General features: G+C 46.7%; 1 protein-coding gene and 1 pseudogene across 1 annotated transcript; both read right to left on the bottom strand.

The window, feature by feature from the left end:
• Positions 1-5,299: 5,299 nt before the first annotated feature.
• On the bottom strand, positions 5,300-6,235 carry LOC116823392 (olfactory receptor 51G2-like). The gene has a single exon (XM_032777881.2). The coding sequence runs from the start codon at positions 6,233-6,235 to the stop codon at positions 5,300-5,302; it is 936 nt and encodes a 311-aa protein (XP_032633772.1).
• A 13,555-nt stretch (positions 6,236-19,790) lies between these two features.
• LOC116823397 (olfactory receptor 51G2-like) lies at positions 19,791-21,204 on the bottom strand (annotated as a pseudogene).
• Between the last annotated feature and the right edge of the window lie 807 nt (positions 21,205-22,011).

Genomic DNA, 22,011 nt, shown 5'->3' with positions numbered 1-22,011 from the left:
CCCAAGAACGATTTCTTTCCCAGTTGATAACGCTGAGTCATAGTTTCTCCTGACTCGGTTGAGGGACAAATCCATCGGCCAGAGCCCAGAGCAGGACCATAGTGGACAAGCAACTCCACATGAGTTCCCAGTGTGATGCAAAATGGGCTACTGTGACCCATAAGGACATGAAACTGAAAGGGCCATAAGCCCAGTCCCCTGTTATGACAGGTGACCCTGGCATATTGCCCAGTTAATAAACCTGTCAAGCTCTAGCTTCAAACGTTGTTTCCCCCACTTTATCATGGGCAGATGTTCCAGAACGTCCCTGTTTTAATGGTCAGAAACCAGCTTCTCATTTCCAGCCTCGGTTTGAGCTTGGCCACTTTGTTCTCATTGGTTCTTGTGCCAGTGCTGTCCTTTAGCTTCAGGAGCTTGTTACCCTCCCTGCTGATTCCCCCTTCCCCTCCCCCAACCCAGTGTATTTATAGAGCAATCTGATCCCCATGCAGCCTGCATTGTCTTGCGCTGAACCAGCCAAGTTCTTCCAGTCTCCTCCAAAAGCCAGACCCTCCATTGCCCTGACCATCCTAGGAGCCTTTCTTTGCACCTGTTCCAGTCTGAATTCTTCATACACATGATCAGAATTTTACATAGTTTGCCAGAGGTAGTCTGACTAGTTTCTGTTATAAAGAGAAAAACAATGAGAAGTCCAGTGGCACCTTAAAGACTAACAGATTTATTTGGGAATAAGCTTTTGTGGGTAAAAAAAACACTTCTTCAGATGCACAGAGTGAAAACTACAGGTGCAGGCAGTACTATACATGAAGAGAAGGGAGTTACCTTACAAGTGGAGAAATAGTGCTGACAAGGCCAGTTCAGTCAGGGTGGATGTGGCCCACTTCCAATAATTGATGAGGGGGTGTGAATACCAAGAGAGGGAAAATTGCTTTTGTAGTGAGCAAGCCCCAAATTAATAGTGTTAAGTTTGCAAATGAATTTTAGTTCTGCGGTTTCTCTTTGAAGTTTGTTTTTGAAGTTTTTTTGTTGAAGGATGGCTACTTTTAAATCTGTTACTGATTGAAATGTTCTCCTGCTGGCTTTTGTATGTTACCGTTCCTGATGCCTGATTTGTGTCCATTTATTCTTTTTGGTAGAGCCTGTCCAGTTTGGCCAATGGGCATGGCCTAGGGGCTTTGCTGGCACATAATGGCATATATCACATTAGTAGATGTGCAGGTGAATGAGCCCCTGATGGTGTGGCTCATGTGGTTGGGTTTTCTGATGGTGTCACTAGAGTAGATATGGGTACAGAGTAGGCAACGGGGTTTGTTACAGGGATTGGTTCTTGGGTTAGTGTTTCTGTGGTGGGGTGTAGTTGCTGTTGAGTACTTGCTTCGGATTTGGGGGCTGTCTGTAAGTGAGGACTGGCCTGCCTCCCAAGATCTGTGAGAGTGAGGGAATGTCCTTCAGGATAGTTTGTAGATCATTGATAATGTGCTGGAGAGCTTTTAGCTGAGGGCTGTACGTGACGGTCAGTGTTGTTCTGTTATTTTCCTTGTAGGGCCTGTCCTGTAGTAGGTGACTTTTGGGTCGCTCTGTCAATCTGTTTCCTCACTTCCTCAGGTGCGTATTGTAGTTTTAAGAATGCTTGATAGAGCTACTGTAGGTGTTTGTCTCTGTCTGAGTGATTGGAGCAAATGTGGTTGTATTTTAGGGCTTGGCGGTAGACAATGGATCGTGTGATGTGTCCTGGAAGGAAGCTGGAGTCATGTAGGTAAGTATAGCGGTCAATAGGTTTCTGGTACAGGGTGGTGTTTATGTGACCATCACTTATTAGCACTGTAGTGTCTAGGAAATGGACCTCTTGTGTGGACTGATCCAGGCTGAGGTTGATGGTGGCGTAGAAATTGTTGTAATTCAGGTGGAATTCCTCAAGGTTCTCCTTCCCGTGGGTCCATATGATGAAGATGTCATCAATGTAGTGCAAGTAGACGAGGAGCATAAGGGGACGAGAGCTGAGGAAGCGTTGTTCTAAGTCAGCCATAAAAATATTGGCATACTGTGGGACCATGCGGGTACCCATAGCATTGCCGCTGACTTGAAAGTATAAGTTGTTCCCAAATCTGTAATGGTTGTAGGTGAGGACAAAGTCACAAAGCTCAGCCACCAAGTGTGCCATGGCCTCATCAGGGATGCTGTTCCTGACAGCTTGTAGTCCATCCTAGTGTGGAATATTGGCGTAAAGAGTTTCTACATCCATGGTGGCCAGTATGATGTTTTCAGGAAGATTACCAATGCATTGTAGTTTCCTCAGGAAGTCAGTGGTGTCTCAAAGATATCTGGGAGTGCTGGCATTGTAGGGTCTGAGCAGAGAGTCCAAATAGCCAGATAATCCTGCTGTAAGAGTGCCAATGCCTGAGATGATGGGGTGTCCAGGGTTTCCAGGTTTATGGATCTTGGGTAGCAGATAGAATACTCTATGGGCTATATGGGTGTGTCTGTGTAGATTTGTCCCTGTGCTATAGTAGGGAGTTTCTTGAGCAGACGGTGTACTTTCTTTTGGTATCCCTCAGTAGGATTGGAGAACAGTGGCCAGTAGAATGTGGTGTTGGAGAGTTTCCTGGCAGCGTCCTGTTCATAATCCGACCTGTTCATGATGACGACAGCACCTCCTTTCTCAGCCTCTATGGTTAAAATGTCAGAGTTGTTTCAGAGGCTGTGGATGGCGTTGCATTCTGTATGGCTGAAGTTACAGGGCAAGTGACACTGTTTGTTCACAATTTCAGTCTATGCACATCTATGGAAGCACTCTGTGTAGAAGTCCAAACTATCATTTCGACCAGTAGAAGTCCTTGCAGAATTCTTCTGCTTGTAGTGTTGGAAGTAGGGTTATAAGAATACTAATACTTCCCTATCTTCCCTATCTCGCCTGACACATTCTAGGATCTCATTTGCTTTGTTCACGCCTGCATCACACTTGTGGCTCATAATCATCGCTGACTAATACATCTTTCTCCTCCTTGCTGGGTTCCAACTTCCCCTTGGCTATATAAACTGGCATGTAGCAAGCTGAACTAAGAAAAATTGAGAACTGACTTGGTAACAGTGTACAAGCACTTTTACAGGAATGAAATAACAGGAACTAATGGTCTCTTTAACCTATCAGGGAAAGGTATAACAAGAACCAATGGCTGGAAACTGAAGCCAGAAAAATTAAATTTGGAAATGAGGGACATATTTTTAAATGTGTTGGTGATTAACCATGGGAACTAACTACTAAAGGACATTGTGGATTCTCCTGATATCTCCAAACCCATATTAGATGCTTTCCTGAAAGATACGCTTTAGCTGAACAGAAGTGATGCTATAATCAGATACAAGTCCTTGGGCTCAGTATGGGGGTAAACTGGGAGAAATTCTCCAGGAGGTTAGACTTGATAATCTAATGGTCCCTTCTTACCTTAAATTCTACAAATCTATGATTTATTGTCTTGAGTGAATTTCTAGCATCCTCTGGATGCTTATAATCACTGAAAAAGAATATATGCTGGCCTAGAAGACTCAATTGAAGCCAGAGAAATTAAATTTGGAAATGAGGGGTATATTTTTGACTTTGTTGGTGATTAACCAGGGGAACAAACTCCTAAAGGACGTTCTGGATTCTTCTGATATTGCCAAACACATATTAGATGCTTTATATGAACAGAAGTGATGCTATAATCAGATGCAAGTCATTGGGCTCAGTATGGGGGTAAACTGGAAAAAATTCTCCAGTATGTCAGATCGATAATCTAGTGGTCACCACAGTGCTCAGCCATGTCCCTGTTACAGGCCCAAGGTGTGGAACTGACCTTTCCCCTCAAACTGCTTTCTCCCAGCCAGACATCTAAGATGAGGCCCCTATGGCCGTTGATCCATAGTTTGGCAGTTAAACCCATTTAGCCTCAATGACTTACAATCACTGGTTCTGTGACTGTGCTGAAACTCCCGGCATCTCTGTGTCACTCCAGCATTACCTTTAGAAATCCACTACTTAACCCTCCCAGTCACCTGCACATCTGCCACAGACACCAAGGGCCTGGAGTCTCAGGGCTTCCCAGAAGCAGCTGCCACAGGGGCTGTGGTAAAAGGCCTTTTATAGACTAATGTCAGAGGTGTTGCTCTGTGGAACCCTGACACAGCCCTGAGCTTAGGGTCATAGAGTATCTGAGGATCTTGAAAGTATTTATCCTCTCGCCATCACTGTGAGGCAGGTCAGGGCTATTATCCACCTGTGCAGAGACATGCAATGGCCACAGTCACTCATGGCCTGGGAATCCAACCCCAGCTGTCTGAAGCTACAGAGCATTGCCCAGAGCACAGGACCAGCCTTCAAGGCTCCTGAGCAGTGTCAGGCCCAGTTGCATTCTCTGCTGTGCCAGCAGAGCTCCCCTCGTGCTGCAGAGAGCGGGGATGGCAAGGACCCAGTTACAGGCATTTGATTCACTGGCCTGTTTTCCCCCTGCCTCAGCTAAGTTTAGAGCAGCCTGGGGGCTCGGTGAACATCCACTCATTGGTAGCAGCTTCCAAGAGCACAGGCCACTTTGGCCAAATCCCTCTGGATGGGGGCCACCCCAGAGTGCCCCCCTGGGGTCTGAGGCGGCCCTGCAAGCACCTTGCCCTTCCCTCTCAGCATGGGATACTTAAAACAAGCATCCCCTTCGTGAGGTCACAAAGAACCCCCTTTGTGGGGTCACATTAATTCAGTTTTCTCCAAAACACAAGATCTCCTACTCTCCAGCCCCAGCCTCTTCCTTTACTCAGCATCAACCCCACTGTCCTGATTCCTGTGGTAAGTGTTGGTTCAGACCCTACTCCTCTTTTTCCCTGAAGCCTTGTCCCCTGCCCCATATCTTCTCACTATGCCCAGCCTCTTGGTTCTCCACTTTCCTCAACTCTGCACCTCCCAGGGAGGTGAGAGTCGGGCCATGGTAAGAGCTGTCTTGGGAGCACAGGTGGCTGTGGGAAGCCTCAAACTCTCCACATTCTCTGACTTGTACATCCTGGGGGATAAAATGTGGAGAGTGTGGGGCACCTCACTGTGGCTTTGCTTGCCTGGGCAGCTCTTTCCAAGGCCTGACTCTGATTTCCAGCCCAGAAAGGGGGCAGAGTCTCTGGTAAAGGGGAATAGTAGAGGTGTCATCTTCAGGGAAGAGATGGGGCAGAGGAAAGAGCTTAAGGGTAAGAGGATCCAGGATGGAATACGTGGTCATGGCCATTGCTTGTGTTTTTCCTTTCCTATGTCACCAGTGTTGGAGCCAGGAGATGAACTGACCCTTCACTTGACAAATGCCCTGATTATCCTCTCACAAAGGTATTTGCTTTTCATGCTGTACACAATTGGGTTCATGAGGGGCGGGACCAGCAGGTAGACATAGCCCAGGATAATCTGAAGTAAGTGAGTAGAGCTATTTCCAAATCTGTGTATCAAAGTCAGGCCGATGTCTGATACGTAGAAGAGCACGACAGCGCAGAGGTGAGAGACACAGGTGTTCAGGGCCCTCAGGCACTCTTTGTGGGATGCAACACTCAGCACAGTTTTGACGATCATCACATAAGAGAGGAAGATGAGGAATAAGTCCAACCCAACTGTGAAGACTTTAACAAACAAGCCATAGATGCTGTTCACTGAGATGTCTGAACAAGTCACCTTCATAACGTCCTGGTGCAGGCAGTAGGAATGGGAGAGGACATTGTCTTGACAATATCGGAACCGTGTCAGGAGAATGGGGAGGGGGAGTATTACAGCAACCGATCTTAGAACAGCCACCAGTCCCATCTTGACTATTCTTGGGGGGGTTAAGATGGAGGCATATCTCAGTGGGTTACAGATCGCAATGAAGCGGTCAAAGGCCATCAACAAGAGCACGGAGGATTCCATTTTTGAAAGCGAGTGGACGAAGAACAACTGGGCAAAACAGGCATTGAGGCTGATTCCCCTGGAGTTAAACAAGTATATGCCCAGTATCGTCGGCATGGTGGCTATCGATAAGCCAAGGTCCGTGACGGCCAACATGGAAAGGAAAATGTACATGGGTTCATGAAGGCTTGCATCTGTTTTTATAATGAACAGAATGACTGAATTTCCAGCTATTGAAATAACATATATTAAGCAGAAGGGGATAGAGATCCAGAGATGGACGTCTTCCAGCCCAGGTATCCCGTTGAGAAGGAACACTGTAGAGTTGAATTTGGTGTCATTGACAGCTGACATAATGTACTGGGAAGATCTTGGGACTTTTGAACTTTCCTTCCTGAAAAGAAAAAGAACAGGACACTAGATGATATTTAGCGAGACATCTTTGTGCTCTCAGTGCAAATCTAGAGATTCCCAGGACCTCAAGGAAAATCAGCAAAAATATTGTCTTGGATTTATACTGCCAATAGGAAGACAGGCACTGACAAACTGGATCAGATCTACAGTCTGTCTAGCCCAGTATCCAGTGGCCGATACAAGATGCTGGAAAGAAAGGTGGAGGAAGCCCTCCCATAGGGAACTAAGAGACACCCTGATCCCAGGGAAAGTTAGACATATTTTGTTGTGTAAAGCAAGAAGGTGTAGAGCCCTTAAAAGACATTTTTAAGAAAAATTCTCAGTACCGTAACTGGATTTCCTGATTACCCATTTAAACATCCCATCTCTCTTTGAATTCTGAGAAGCTTTGGCCCCATTGTTATCTTGTGGCTGGAAACTCCACAGCCTGCTTGAGCATGATGTGATTTTACAGTTGTGACCTTCAAGAGACACCCTTTCCGGACCTCCACTTCTGAAACGGCCCATTGTATCATGACATCTATACACACATGGCAAGTGCATGGTGAAGACGGTCATTGTGTTATTCTGCCCTGCATTGAAGCTATTTACAAATCTGTTTCATTGCCTCATATATATACTTTTCATTTTCTCCACTCCTGAGACGTTCAGTTATTCCACTGTCTCTTTCCAGCACTTGGGATAAATTCTTAGTGCCAGGTTCTTAATTCAATAACAGTGACTTCAGCTGGGTTGCTCCAGATTTACATGTGTAAATTCAGTCAGAACCGGGTTCTATTAACTCTCCCTTACCATATGGTACTGGGGATACACTCTGACCCCAGAGACCAGCAGTTCTGTTCTCTCATACCTTTTTGGAAAGACTGGCAGCGGTATTTGAGAGAGATTGTGCTCATGACCCTGAATGTAAGTGACACTCCGCAGGGAGCTTGAGAGACAACACCAGAGCTAAAAGCTGGGAAGATCCTATTTCTGGGCTCCTGCCATGTTACACTGCTTGTTTTGCCAGTGCTGTGAGTGGGTCCAGAGCTAGGGCAGCTGTTGTGACAATCTCTTTAGACTGGCAGGCACAGACACCTCTGGGGAAGTCTGAAGGCCCTCGGTCTCTCTGAATCTGTGTCAGAGGAGGAGGGCTTGGGGTCAGAGTCGTGTACAAACGGTTGTTTTGAAACCCTCTGATTCTCCTAAGTTACGCATCATTCCCCATATTAAACAGTAGTTTGGTTCAAGGAGGCTGACTGGTCACGTGTCTCACCACTAGCCACAGACTCCTAAAGGGAAGAACCACAGAAGCCAGACCCACTCAGACCTGCTGGGCAAGCACAATCATCAAGCAGTGCGCTGTGGCCCAGGGCTCCGTCTAAGGGTGGGAGGATCGCAGGATACCACCTGTGAGGGACCATGACCCCCACCCCCCGTCTTGTTAGACGAAGCTTTGCAACTATCCATATAGAGTCTTGTTTAGCCATCATTGCCTTTAAGAGTTTGCTGTCACTGTCACGAATACTGCAGCGGGACCCTGATTAAAATAACAATTGAATCAGTCCCTGCTGCAGAGCCCTGACGTTGATATGAGCCGCTATAATTTTAACATGTAATATTGTAACAATTAAATGCTTTTAGCTTTATGGTTTTACAAGCCTATATATCAAGGCCTTAAGCTTTAGCAAAAATTAATGCAAGTTAAATAATGTAAAATAAAAGCCATGGTTTTATTTCTTAAATAAACTTGTTAATCAGTGTACCAGGTACTGGGTGGGGAGGAAACTAGATATGAAGAAACAGGGTATAGAACACTGACAAAAGAGGAACTAGGAGGGGAACAAGGGATCACCCCCCCACCGGCTTGTGAGATATAGCTTTGCCATTATTTTATCGTTAGATAGGCATAATTATTGCTTGCTTATGGTAACTGCAAGGAGGGGTTATCAAAATAACCAGCTTAATCACTGCCAGAACACGTGAAATATGTTTGACTAGCTTGCTAATAAGCAATATTTTAATGATTTTTGCAATATGTACCAAGGGGTCATAAGACAGTCTGTAACTGGAAACACCCCAAACTGAACTTACAGTACATAACCTGATGATTTGCAATATTAATTACCAAAAAAGGCAAATAATTTGAGTAACCAATATGACGTTTTGCGGTTTTAACCTTTATAAGCTTGATGATATTTGTAAGGAGCAGAGCGGCTTATCTCTTGCATGAGGTTATGCCGTCTCTCCCTGTGATGCACACTTGTAATCTTGTCATAATAATAAAGGTGGCCTCAGGCTGTCTGATTCAAATTCAAGAGAGTGGAGGTCTTTTCCACAACACACCCTATGAGAGGGAAGACTACAAGGCCTGACATGTGGCACCCAAAGACCAGAGAGGAGGCAGAGATGCAGGTAGCCCTGTAACTCTGAGGGGTATCTACATCGTAGAAATGCTGGAGCCCTCAGCCAGTCAGGAAATGGAAATATGCCCAATTGCAGCTGTTACCACAGAGCAATGCAGATCTGAATTCCTGCATTGACAATTAAGCCACAGAATAAAATGCATTTGCTAATTAAATTTCCCTGAGAAAATAAACCTGAGACAATTTTGGAAAGAGTCAGTGATATTCTGGGGGATCTCTTCTCGCTCAGCCCCTGGCAGGATCGAGCCAAGAGCACATGGTACCTTGAGAAAGGGGACCCCTTGAGAAATCCTAACTCGGGGCTTTAACACTCTGAGCTCGCTTTGAATATCAGATTTTTGTGCAATTTGAATAACTCATGGAGCAGCATGGCAGATGTAGGGGTGGGATTCCCAAGCTACCTACCATTGCCTGTCCTCCAGCCACTGTCACTGAGTCACCCCGACAGCCCAGCTGAGTCCTCTGCTGCTGCACAGAACATCTGCAAATGGAAACAGTTTGCAGCCTGTTCCCTTCACTTCTCATTTTAAAGATAGTGAAACCTGCCAGTGTACTCACTTCCTGCAAAAGAGGAGCCGCTGACACCAGAGATCTTCACCCCAAAGGACAAGGAGTCATCGGAGAGGTTACCCGGGCAGCAGACAGTATCTGTTCAGACAGGGAGGAAGGTGTCTTTATGAAACATATCTGCACATTCCTCTGGGGGCTACTTGGCCATCAGGGAACCTCAGCTGCTTGGTTTCATGTGCATCATCTTTAACCCCATCATGGCCAATGGCAAACTGCAGGAGGCCAAATCACAGGGGACGTGTGGTGATGCTACTTAACTGGACTGCAGAGCCCGCCCTGCTGCAAGGTCTACTCCTGGAATCTGGGCTTGTCATCACTGTTTATGGTTCCAATTAGTCAGAAGGCTACCTTGAGCGGTAATGGTGATGCTGTCACAGCTGTGATCTTGATGAAATAAAATAAAATAGAATAATAATATAATTAAGAAGCAGAGTTCTCTCCAGCAGTCCCCTTTCCTGCATTACAAACCCAGGGTGCAGACCAGGGAAAGAGGATTCCATACAATTTCCTGGCGCCATTATGGGGTGGGGAGTACCTTCTTTTCTCCATGAGGAATGGAAATAGGGATCCAGGATCCAGAGATTCCAAAGGTATGCACAGATCTCAGTGATCCACTGGTAGCTAGGCCCCCCCATCCCCAATCTCAGAGCCTCCACAACTGCTGTAGGACCCTCTCCATTTCCCTGCTAACACAGGTTCATCAGAGATGTGCTATCAGGGCCTGACACAGCAGCAAGGGGGGGAGGGATAGCTCAGTGGTTAGAGCATTGGCCTGCTAAACCCAGGGTTGCAAGCTCAATCCTTGAGGGGGCCACTGAGGGATCTAGGGCAAAAATTGGTCCTGCTAGTGAAGGCAGGGGGCTGGACTCAATGACCTTTCAAGGTCCCTTCCAGTTCTAGGAGATGGGTATATCTCCAATTATTACCTAGCCTCTGCTGCAGAGGCATTGTACAGGGTTGAAGGGGCTGCACAGAAATGGGAGGGCTGGTTAGAGAAATTGATGAGCACAATACCCCAGCCATAGACTGGTCAGGAGGTTTCAACCTTTCCATACCTAGAGTGCAGCCATAGATGCCATCAATGCAACCTTCATTTACATTATGAGGACGAGGCAGGTGAAAAGCCTCCAATGTCTCTTGAAGATCTACAGCTGGGCAGTATCATGGCAGCTGAGCTTTCAGAGAAAAATGATCCATTTTCTATGAAAACTTACTCAAAAAAATGATAAAAAGGAAACATTTGGGGCTGGGTCAAAATTTTTCATGGGGGGAACAAACCTTTCTTTTCCAGCCCAGGTATAGCTGATATTATAAGCCTCTGTCCCTCATGCTAGAGGACTGTACCCTTAAGTGGCATTCCTCATCACCCATCAGCTTCCCACACTGAGCATCCCCTGGATGTCTGCTAGGGTGGCTATGCCAGCTCTGTGACTCAGTAGCCCATTGATCAGCAGAAGAGTTTAAGAACATAAGAACAGTCTTATGAGGTCAGACCAGTGGTCCATCTAACCCAGTGTCCTTTCGTTTGATAGTGGCCTGTGAAGATACTTGAGAGGAAACAGAAGAGTGGAAGTATCGAGTGATCCATCCGCTGTGTCTGCTCCCAGCTTCTGGCAATCAGAGGTTCAGACACCCAGAGCATGCAGCTGCATCCCTGACTGTCTTGGCTAATAGATATTGATGGACGTATTCTCCATGAACTTCTCTAATTCTCTTTTGGACTAGTTACTCTTTTGGCCTTCACAAGTGTGGCCTATAGGGCTAAACTGCTTGATTGCCTATATATCTTTTCTTGTGGATTTCTTATTGTCTCATGGTTTAGCTATTTTTTTATTAGAATAGGTTGTAATAAGTTTATATTAAAGTGGTTTGGCTGTAACGCAAGGGACTTACAGGCCACGTCCTGTATGTTGAGCTAAAGCAAAGTTAGCGTAGACATGTCTGGGACCTTTCACCTAGATAGACGGTGATGGGCTAGAGCATAAGGTCCACATATGATGTGTTAAAGTAGGTTTCCTTAGTTCATACTGTGACATTGTACCCCATAATGCTTTATGGGAATATGACAGAACTGGAATATGTTTTATGCTACATGTGCCATGTAACATATCTCTGTAAAGGTTATGCTCTCCTGAATCTATTCATCCTATTTGTACACATGTATCAGTTTTGAACGTGAAGTTATGAATATTGGCTGTATACTTGCTTGACTTCTAAGTAAGCTTTGTGAGGCATTTGGTCAGCTTCTTTAGAAAGGAATTTGCAAAGCTAAGTGCTCAATCAAGAAGCACTTAAGGAACAATGGATCTTGGAATGCTCCAGTCCACATAAGAAGTCTACTTGAGGACATTTAAGGTAGCATGTGAACCATGGCTGCTACCTGTAGTTCTGAGTCATGCATGGACAGGTGACTTGTCCAGGTGACTCCAAAACTCCATCTTGGAGCTAGACTTTGCATAGGAGAGAGGAGGGGGTCTCCACCCACAAGAGAAAGTCTATTTAAAACCCTGAGAGACCCCTTCATTTTCTCTTCAGCTGGCTGATGAGAGAGCCTCTCCACCCCCAAGGACACCTGAAAGGAACTGAAACAAATGACAGTAACCACAGGGGGGTTGAGTGATTGCTGGACCCACACTAGAAGGAGACTAGTCTGTAAAAGGAAGATTACTGGGTGAGGTTTTTATCTGTATTCAGTTTCTTAGACATAGACTTGCAGGTTTCATTTTATTTTGCTTGGTAATTCACTTTGTTCTCTCTGTTACTACTTGGAACCACTTAAATCCTACTTTTTGTAATTAATGAAATCACTCTTTATGTATTAATTAACCCAGAGTACACATTAATACCAGGGGGGGTGGGCAACTGTGCATATGTCTCCCAGTGTTGTAGAAGGCGGACATCTGAATGTTAAGGGCAGAAACACTTCTGTAAGTTGCTTCAAGTTAAGCCTACAGCTGTTAGGGTTCAGACCTGGGTCTGGGTTTGCTGCAGGCTAGTGGGTCTGGTTCAAATCAGGCAGGGCATTGAAGTCCTAAGCCACCAGGGCAGGAAAGCAGGGGCAGAAGTAGTCTTGACGCATCAGCTGGCAGCCCCAGGGGGGTTTCTGTGATCCACCCCATCACACCTACCCTTTTAAACTTAACAGGTACACCACAACTTGGAAAAACCCGAAATAACCGGTTAGGACAGAAATAACAAATGTGACACCTAAGCAGAAAAGGGCCACGGTAATGAATCGACATCTATGATAATAAGTTGAGATCATTGATATACTAACTGTAGCGATGTGGTCACCTACTCCCGACCTGAAAGGTTAAAAGCCAGCCCTTGGAGAGAGCTGGGGCTAGGACCCTTAGGCTGGGCTGATTAGGGAAGCAGCCTCAGCTGTGGCCATGCCCCAAACAGACCCAGCTGGCCCTATAAAAGCCAGGGAAGCCAGGAGCAGATATAGTTTCTCTCTGCCTGTGGAGAGGATGGGTCTGGCTGCTGGGGACTAGAGAAGGAGCAGGGATACTAAACTACTCAAGATAGTAAAGACCAAAGCAGATTGGGAAGAGCTTCAAAAAGATCTCACAAAACTAAGTGACTGGGCAACAAAATGGCAAATGAAATTTAATGTGGATAAATGTAAATTAATGCATACTGGAAAAAATAACCCCAACTACACATGCAATATGATGGGGGCTAATTTAGCCGGAAGAGAGGATCAAAATCTGGGTGCTTAGCATGAACTCCAAGCTTAATTACCAGCTTGGATCTATATCTCGCTGCCACATCCAAAAATTTCCAGGGTTTTGGCCCCTCGTGGTCTTCCAAACCTCCCCTGGAGAGACCCCAAAGACCCAGACAGCTCTGAGTCTTACCGGGCAAGGGAATTCTCACTTCCTTCCCCTCCCTCTCCCACCACAACTTTCCTCTCTGGCTAACCTGAGAGTATGATGCAATCTCTTTACATCTCAATACCAAGAAGCTTGTCCCCTTATGCTCTTCCACAAAGGAGACAAGAACCTCAAACAGCAAGGAAACAGAGATGCTTTTATCTCTCTTCCCCCTCGCACAAATTTTCCCTGGTGCTAGCCCGAGCTTACCTCCGTAGATCTAACACAAAGAGAATTCCCTCCTACTTGTCTTACCTACCAGAGAAGGAAAACTACAAACAAAAAGCCCGGAAAAAGGAAACTTAAATAAATTAAAGAAAAGAAATTATATAAAAAAAAAAGAAAAAAAAAGACATTAGAATATTAAACTCTGCATCAAGGATGACAATAGCACGGCTATGTGCTTATATAAAATTATGAAATATACAGGTCTGATTCAAAAGATATCCAATTGTGAAACAATTACCAAGCAAGTTAGCAACAGACACTGTAAATACACGCAAAACAAATAAAGCACTATATTGTTATTTCAACACTGTACTTACAAGTTGGAAACAGATAGATAAGACGATAGAAAGAAACCTTCTCCATAGTCTGAGAGACAAACTAAAAGACTGCGAGTCCAAAAATTCCCGTCCTGACCTTTGAAAAATCCATATCTGATGATCCTCTGGTCCAGGTGTTGTTGTGACTACACCGATTTGTTAAAACCCTTTATACCAGGTAAAAGAACATTAACCCGTTAGCTATCTCATTCATGAGAACTGCCTAAGCACATGTAGATTTTCTATTTAGTTGACCCCTAGTTCTTGTATTAATGTGGCGAATAAAGTAATAACTTTTCGCTTATCCACGTTTCTTCACATCACGTATTGATTTGTATATACCTGTATCATATTCCTCTAGTCGCTCGCGGTAGTGTTCCAGCTGAAGAGGCCTAGCTTTAATCGTTCCTCGTATGGCCGTATCTTAATACGTACAAACACGAGCAGCGAGAGCGAGCTATGTAGTGGCAGTTATGCGATATCGCGCATGGCGGAGATGAGATATATGGGCGAGGGAGCTGTGAACGAGCCGGTAGAGTTAGTGTTGTATTGTGGAGTAATCTGCTCTAAGAATCACTGGCTTGATAATAATATGCATGTAGATATGCCAAGTCTGTCTAGCGAGCGAGAGGAAGCTAGCTATATGCGAGAGCGAGCATAGCCATGTAGCGCGGAGCGAGAGAGCGAGATTCACTAGATTCTCTATATATATCTCTATGTATTATGTAATGCTGACTTAGGTCCAACACACGAGGAAAACGATCGTTGGCTTGGCTTTCAGGATCCAGGAGCATACGTGGTAGTTAGAGCTATGCTTATCTATCACTACGATGGCTGTATCGCGGACGAGCGACGAGCGAGGAGAGCTGCATCCGAGATGTGGGTGTACATGGATTTATATAAAGGTCAATAATATATCCTCAGTCTTATTCTCCAATCCCCTTTTTAATGATTCCTAACATCCTGTTTGCTTTTTGACAACGCCTCATGCACACGCGCGTGACATCTTAAGAGAACTATCCACGATGACGGCCAAAGATCTTTTTCCCTGACTCATTGTTTACAGTTAGTCCTGCCTGCCTGATGCGCTCAAAGACCTTTTCCAGGTGTACTAGGTGTTCGGGCCAGGAGTCTGAAAAAAATGGCCACATCATCGAGGTAGGCAACTGCATATTCTCCCAGTCCTGCTAGTAGACCATCTACCAGCCTCTGGAATGGTGTAGATCTGTTTGTGTAAGAAAAACTTCCTTTTATTTGTTTTAAACTGCTTGTGTAATAACGAATGCTGACCTTCCTTGGCAGGTTCATCTAGCGGACTTGCCGTACCCTTGGTTAAGTCTATATGTAGAGATGAACCGGCACGTCCCAACTCTCCAATGTCTATTGTGCGTAATGTGGGGCATTGGATAGTTGTCTGGACGGAGAGTTACCCACATTTAGCTTACGGGCTGGTCCACGCAAAAGCGTATTTCCCCATCTGATTTGGTACCCAGAAACCACTGAGATGCCCATGCACATGGTAGATGAGCGGATATACCCATCTGTAGCATTTCTGGGTCTCCTGTCTATAGCAGCTTGGGCATGAGGAGACACCCGGTACCGTGCGTGTTCTAAGTGGGTGAATTACCTGTGTCAATGGAGTGGTATGCCTGTTCAGTCCGTCCTGGAGTGGCTGGAGACAATGGGGCGGCGAAGCTAGTGCACAGCTTCCTTGATTTGTTGCTGCTGCAGACGTTCCAGGGTGGTTGAGAGGGTTCACCTCTTCCACACCACCGTCCTTTTTTCCCGTCGTAGTAGACGCCATCAGACCACTCAGCGTCATCTCCCCCTTACTGTAACTGACAAACCTGTAAGTCTCTGGAATAAAAGGGCTTGAGAGAATTAACATGGTTACACTTTGGGTTTAGTGTAGGGAATTGGGAATGCTATGAGGTAGTATAACAGCTCCTAGCACTCTTGGACCGTGAAGGCCCTTCCCATGATGCTTCCATCTTATGGGCCATGTTGCGCCTTCAGACCATACCTGGTCTCCTCTCTGAAGGAATGGTCTCTGGTATGTTTCTATACCAGGCCTTTGCGTCTTCCTGAGTATCTTTAGGTTTTCTCAGCAAGGGCTAAAGGTGTCGAGGGTGCTTTGTAGGTTGCTTACAAAGTCTAGAATGTTAGTTCCTGGAGAGGGGGTAAACCCCTCCCATTGTCTGCTCACCAACTGTAATGGGCCCTTACCTTCCTTGGCCATACACAAGTTCAAAATGGTGAAACCTAACTGGATGTGGTACAGCCCTGTAGCAAAGAGAGACTGCTTGCAACACTAGGTCCCAGTCGTTGGAGTATTCTTCACGAATTTCGGATCATGGCCCCCAAAGTTCCATAACCTTTCGACAGAGCCATTGGTTTGATTGTGGTACGGGTGGGCAACCAAGTGATTCACCCATGAGTTTCCCACAGGTCTGTCATGGTGTGCCAGGAAATTAGATCCTGAATCTGTAAGGATATTGGAGAGGCCAAACTACCCTGGTGAAAATGTCTGTTGGGCCTGGCACCCCGCTTTAGCCCTGGGTGTTGGCCTAGAGCTACTGCTTCCGGCCATCGGGTAGCAAAGTCACGAGATCGTAAATCTTGTACTGCTTTCCCTGGGGAGTCTTTCTCAGAAAGGACCCAAATATCCAGAGCTAACTTGCTGAAATGTGGACCTCAATTATGGGGAGTGGCTGGAGAGGGGCCTTGACCAGATCTTGGGCTTTCCCCACCACTCTTTGACACACTCACAGACGGACATACTGGGCAACTCCTTGCCCATCCTCCCAGTGGAAGGACACTTCCACCTGTCTTTGGTTGTTCACACCGAGCATCTCCCTGTGATAACATGGGTTAGCTTAGAGATCCCCCGGTACTAGTTGGAACACCAGCCGTTTGCTGCAGCTGCCATTTCCTGCGTCACCAGAAAGAATTCCTGTACCTAAATAATCCTTGGTTCTATAACACCGGATCGGTTTAGTAGAGAGCTGAGAGGGCCGGGTGTTGCTCCGTGCGGGCCACCCCAAGCTTTCTGAAGGCTGTCATCTGCTTCCTGCCCAGTCTGGAACTGTTCACTTGAGGCTGGGACACCAATTCGTTCCTCCAGATGGGGCTTGGGGGTTGCCCTCTGAAGCGATGTAGTGATGGGTTGTTTCCGTTGCTGGTGAACCGCTCCTCGTGGGGTGCACTGGTGGTAATTCAGGCTCTGGCTGAGCCTTCGTTTGGTTGTCTGTTCCTTCTGCCAGTTTCAGGTCGGTGGCCCCTCTGGCGTTGAGGTTGAAGATGTGGTGCATATGCTGTGTGCTGTGTCGTGTTGCTGTTCCAGTTCCAGTCCTGGGACTGGAGGTGCTGTGCTGGTCAGCTTGGCATGGGATCCGGGTCCACTACTCTGTGCGGGTCTCGGTAACACAGAGGTTCCCTGTGGACGGTTCCGGAACAGGAATGGGTCTGGAGCTGTTGGTCTGGTTTGGGCTGCCGTGTAACCTTCGCACTGTCTTGACCCGCTTCACCTGGTTGGCCAGTTTCCCCAGTAGCTGGGATGAATAGTTGTCATAGACTGCAAAAGTCACATTCCTGACCAGCCTTTGCACTGGACAGGCAGGTCAGCTGTAGCAGTCACAGCTGTGTGCAATGAAGGGGTAAATGGTCACTTTGGCCTTTGGGTTGATGAGTTTGATCCACGAAGGATTGGTGGATAGCCGCACTTGTGCCCCCGTTTCTCTCACGCCAGTCGGGAACTTCTTTCTGCCCACTCTGTCAAATGTTCCCTTCGTCCAAGGGGGTTTGGAGGTATCTGGCCTGGGATTCTTTGGTGTGATGGTGGTGTAATGACATGCACCCGGGTGGGGTTCTTTGGGCAGTTGTGCCTTATGTTCCCATTTCATTACACTGTATAGCATCTTCCAGCTAACGGGTCATTGGGTTGAGTAAGTTACTGGGACTGGGTGTGGTGGAAGGTAGGGTGTCTGTGCTCCTTGGGTTGGTAGGTGGGCTTTGGGGGTGCCCTCGTTGTAGAGATTTAATTTCGAGTCGGTTGCCACTGGTCGCCCTATGGGGTTTCGATTGCCGCCTTACAGTAGCTTTCTTGCTTTCTGCTCACGTCGCATGCCATTTGGCTCCAATCTCCCCCGGCTCATGAGAGTTTTGCGCGTCTTCCATCTAGGACATTACCCTGGTTTGTCTCAGGAACACCGATCGCAAGAATCTGCTCCATTTCATGAGGGAGAAGCAATCTGTTCGTGCGAATGATGACCGTGTGGTTCCTAGTTCCAGGCATAATAATGTTTCCCAACGTAGTAGACGTGTTTGGGAAATACCATCGGTGTTCAACTTTTGGGGTTCTGAACCGCCGATGGGCAGTGAGTCCGGGGTCTGTATGCCACAGTCAACTTGTGGAACTCCTTACCTGAGGAGGTTGTGAAGGCTGGGACTATAACAATGTTCAAAAGGGAACTGGATAAATTCATGGTGGCTAAGTCCATAAATGGCTATTAGACAGGAAGGGTAAAAAATGATGTCCCTAGCCTCTGTTCATCAAAGGATGGAGATGGATGGCAGGAGAGAGATCACTTGATCATTGCCTGTTAGCTTCACTCCCTCTGAGGCACCTGGCATTGGCTGCTATTGGTAGACAGATACTGGGCTAGATGGACCTTTGGTCTGACCCGGTACGACCGTTCTTATATTCTTATGTTCTAGGGCTAGGGGAACGCCAAGGGAGCTGGGGAGCCAACAGCCTAGAACTCCCCCCACCCAGGCTGCGGCCTAGTATAAGGCCAAACAGGTACTGGGGTTACAGGGGACAGCCCAAGGCTAGGCAGAGGCAGCAGGTCCAAACCTCTCCTTGCTTGTGATGAGTGGCAATTAGACTGCAGTATGCCCCAGTGAGCGGGGGCTAGATGGGGGCTGGCAGTAGCCATATACTGAGCTGAGGAGGGGATAGTGGTTGGGAGGGACCCAGAGAGCAGGCGTACTCCCTGGGGGCAGCACCTGAAGAAAGGGGCATCAGGTCTGAGAGGGATACAGGGCCCAGAAGCAGCGAGTAGGGAGACTTCGGCCTGCAGAGGGCGCTCCAGGGCTGGTGAGCTAATTCCCAGAAGGTACCAGCAGAAGGCGCTGCAGGGGTGAGTCCGCCCTGTTACACTAACCCAGGGGGAAAAGATACTCCAACGTTAGTAAGAGGAGGAAATACAAATAAGGAAAGGGGTGGAGAAATCCTCTGTTGAAGATGTATCAAATATAATGGCATCAGCGTAACAAATGATAAAAGTGTCATCCCAGCCTAGAGGCAGTAGGGAGATGCTGTCTTTGGGAGATATCAGACTGATGGCCATTGATGGTGATGGGGAAGGCGATGGTGATGAGGATGATGATTGATAACACTTCAGGCTGTTCTACAAGGGATGGTGTGAGTATATGGAAGTGTAGATGAACATTCTCTATCTATCTTGTTAAGTTGAAGAGTTTTTGACTGTGCTGAATGTATTGATGGACTATGTTGAATATAGTAGAGTTGCTACGATGTGAATGTTGTAGCTGTGAACATCAGGGCTCACTCAAAACACTGGTTATGATAAAAAATAAAACAAATTTATTAACTAAAGAAAGATTTTATGTGAATACAAGTGATAGCAAATAGATCAAAGCAGATTACCTAGCAAGTAAACTGACCTACAAACTGAGCCTAACATACGAGAGACAGGATATGAATTAGATGTTTGTCAACCTGACTGATCATACTAGCAGTCCATCATGTTTTCATAGAGGCTAGAAATGCTTTCAGCCCAAGACCAGCACTTCCCCCAGTTCAATCTTTGATCCTCAGGTGTTTCCAGGAGTTCTCTGCTGTGGGGACTGAGTCAAAGAGATGATTTTAAAATGTGGAGGCTGTGGGGCACCTCACTGTGGCTCTGGTCCCTGGGCAGCTCTTACCAAGGCCTGGCTCTGGCTTCCAGCCTGGAAAGGAGGCAGAGTCTCGGGTAAAGGGGAATAGTAGAGATGTGGTATTCAGGGAACGAATGGGACAGAAGAAAGGGCCTCAGGGTAAGAGGATCCAGGGTGGAATACGTGGTCATGGCCATCACTTGTGTTGTTCCTCTCCCATGTCAACAGCACTGGAGCCAGGTGATGAACTGACCCTTCTCTTGACAAACACTCTGATTATCCTCTCACGAAGGTGTTTGCTTTTTACACTGTACACAACTGGGTTCATCAAGGGTGGGAGCAGCAGGTAGACTTACCCCAGGATTATCTGAAGCAAGTGAGTAGAGCTATTTCCAAATCTGTGTATGAAAGCCAGGCTGATGTCTGATATGTAGAAGAGAACGACAGCGCAGAGGTGGGAGACACAGGTGTTCAGGGCCCTCAGGCACTCTGTGTGGGATGCAACATTCAACACTGTTTTGAGGATCATCACATAAGAGAGAAATATGAACAGCAAGTCCAACCCCACCATGAAGAATGTAAGAAACAAGCCATAGATGCTGTTCACTGAGATGTCTGAACAAGCTGCCCTCATGACGTCCTGGTGCAGGCAGTAGGAATGGGAGAGGACATTGTCTCGACAGTATTGGAACAGTGTCAGGAGAATGGGGAGGGGGAGTATTACAGCAACCGATCTTAGAACAGCCACCAGTCCCATCTTGACTATCCTCAGCGCGGTTAAGATGGAAGAATATCTCAATGGGTTACAGATCGCGATGAAGCGGTCAAAGGCCATCAACAAGAGGACGGAGGATTCAGTTTTTGAAAGCAAGTGGATAAAGAATATCTGGGCAGAACAGGCATTGAGGCTGATTCTCCCGGAGTTAAACAAGTATATGCCCAGTATCGCTGGCATGGTAGCTATCGATAAGCCAAGGTCCGTGACCACCAATGGAAAGGAAAATGTACATGGGTTCATGGAGGCTTGGATCTGTTTTTATAATGAACAGAATGACTGAGTTTCCTACTATTGAAATACATGAAACAGAAGGAGATAGAATCCAGAGATGGACGTCTTCCAGCCCAGGTATCCCATTGAGAAGGAACACTGCAGGTGTGAATTTGGTGTCATTGACAGATAATATAATGTACTGGGCAGCTCCGAGGAGTATTGAACTTTCCTTCCTAAAAGGAAAAAGAACAGGAGACTAGATGATATTTAGCTAGACATCTTTCTGCTGTGAGTACAAATCTAGAGATTCCCAGGACCTCAAGGAAAATCCGCAAAAACATGGTCTTGGATTTATACCACCAGTAGGAAGATAGGCATTGCCAGACTGGACCAGACGTACAGTCTGTCTAGCCCGGTATCTAGTTCGAGATGCTGCAAAGAAAGGTGGAGGAAGCCATTAAATAGGGAACTAAGAGATACCCTGATCCCAGGGAAAGTTTTCTCTTGACACCCACTAGTTAGACATATTTTGTTGTGTAAATCAGGAAGATTTAAAGCCCTTACAAGACTTTTTTTTAAAAAATTGTCAGTACTGTAATTGCATTTCCTGATTAACCATTGTGACGAACAGGGAATGTTCTTAATGTTTTCTCTGAATACTTTGTTGGTGCCTCAGTGTCCCCTAGGCAGTTCTTAAGTATCTAGGTGGTGGGATAAGGGTGTGTGATTGCTGCAGAGCAAAGGGCCAGTGCACCTGAATGCCTGGCACTCTGTCTCCTAGCAACTGATGGCCTGGGCCCCTCCTCTGCAAAGGTGCCAACTGAAGGTGTTGGAGACAGAGGGATCAGGTGACCTCCTGGCCCGGGAAAGGAGCTGAGCAGAGAGGAGGGGCTGGAGGGAAGTTAGTCTGGAGCTACCTGGGGATAAGGAGTGAAGTGCAGACCTAGGGGTCTGGCTCACTGCCCCCCAGAATGGACCCGGCCGAGGGGTCTGGTTCGCTGTATCTACAAGCTCTGTTTTAGACCCTGTTCCTGTCATCGAATAAACCTCTGTTTTGCTGGCTGAGAGTCACGTCTGACTGCAAAGTGGGGGTGCAGAACCCTGTGGCTTCCCCAGGACCCCGCCTGGGTGGGCTCGCTGTGGGAAGTGCACAGAGGGGCAGAGGATGCTGAATGCTCCAAGGAGAGACCCAGGAGGTGAAGACATGTGAGCTTGTTGCCCTGAACAAGTCTGCTCCAAGGGAGAGGAGGCTCCCCAAAGTCCTGACTGGCTTTGTGGGGAGCAGTTACAGAGCATTGCCCAGTGACTCCGTGACACCCATTTAAACATTCCATTCCGCTTTCAATCCTGAGAAGCTCTTGTCCCTGTTGCCCATTGTATCATGATGTCAATAAACACATGGCAAGTGCATGGTGAAGCTGGTCAT

Source organism: Chelonoidis abingdonii, chromosome 1 (genome assembly GCF_003597395.2).
Source record: "Chelonoidis abingdonii isolate Lonesome George chromosome 1, CheloAbing_2.0, whole genome shotgun sequence".
Taxonomy (NCBI): Eukaryota; Metazoa; Chordata; order Testudines; family Testudinidae; genus Chelonoidis; species Chelonoidis abingdonii.
The sequence above is the reverse complement of the archived record's forward strand: the minus strand, read 5'-3'. Positions and strand labels throughout refer to the sequence as shown.

Bases quoted from the DNA above. Each gene is read 5' to 3' on its own strand.
- LOC116823392 (XM_032777881.2), bottom strand. From the start codon at position 6,235: ATGTCAGCTGTCAATGACACCAAATTCAACTCTACAGTGTTCCTTCTC.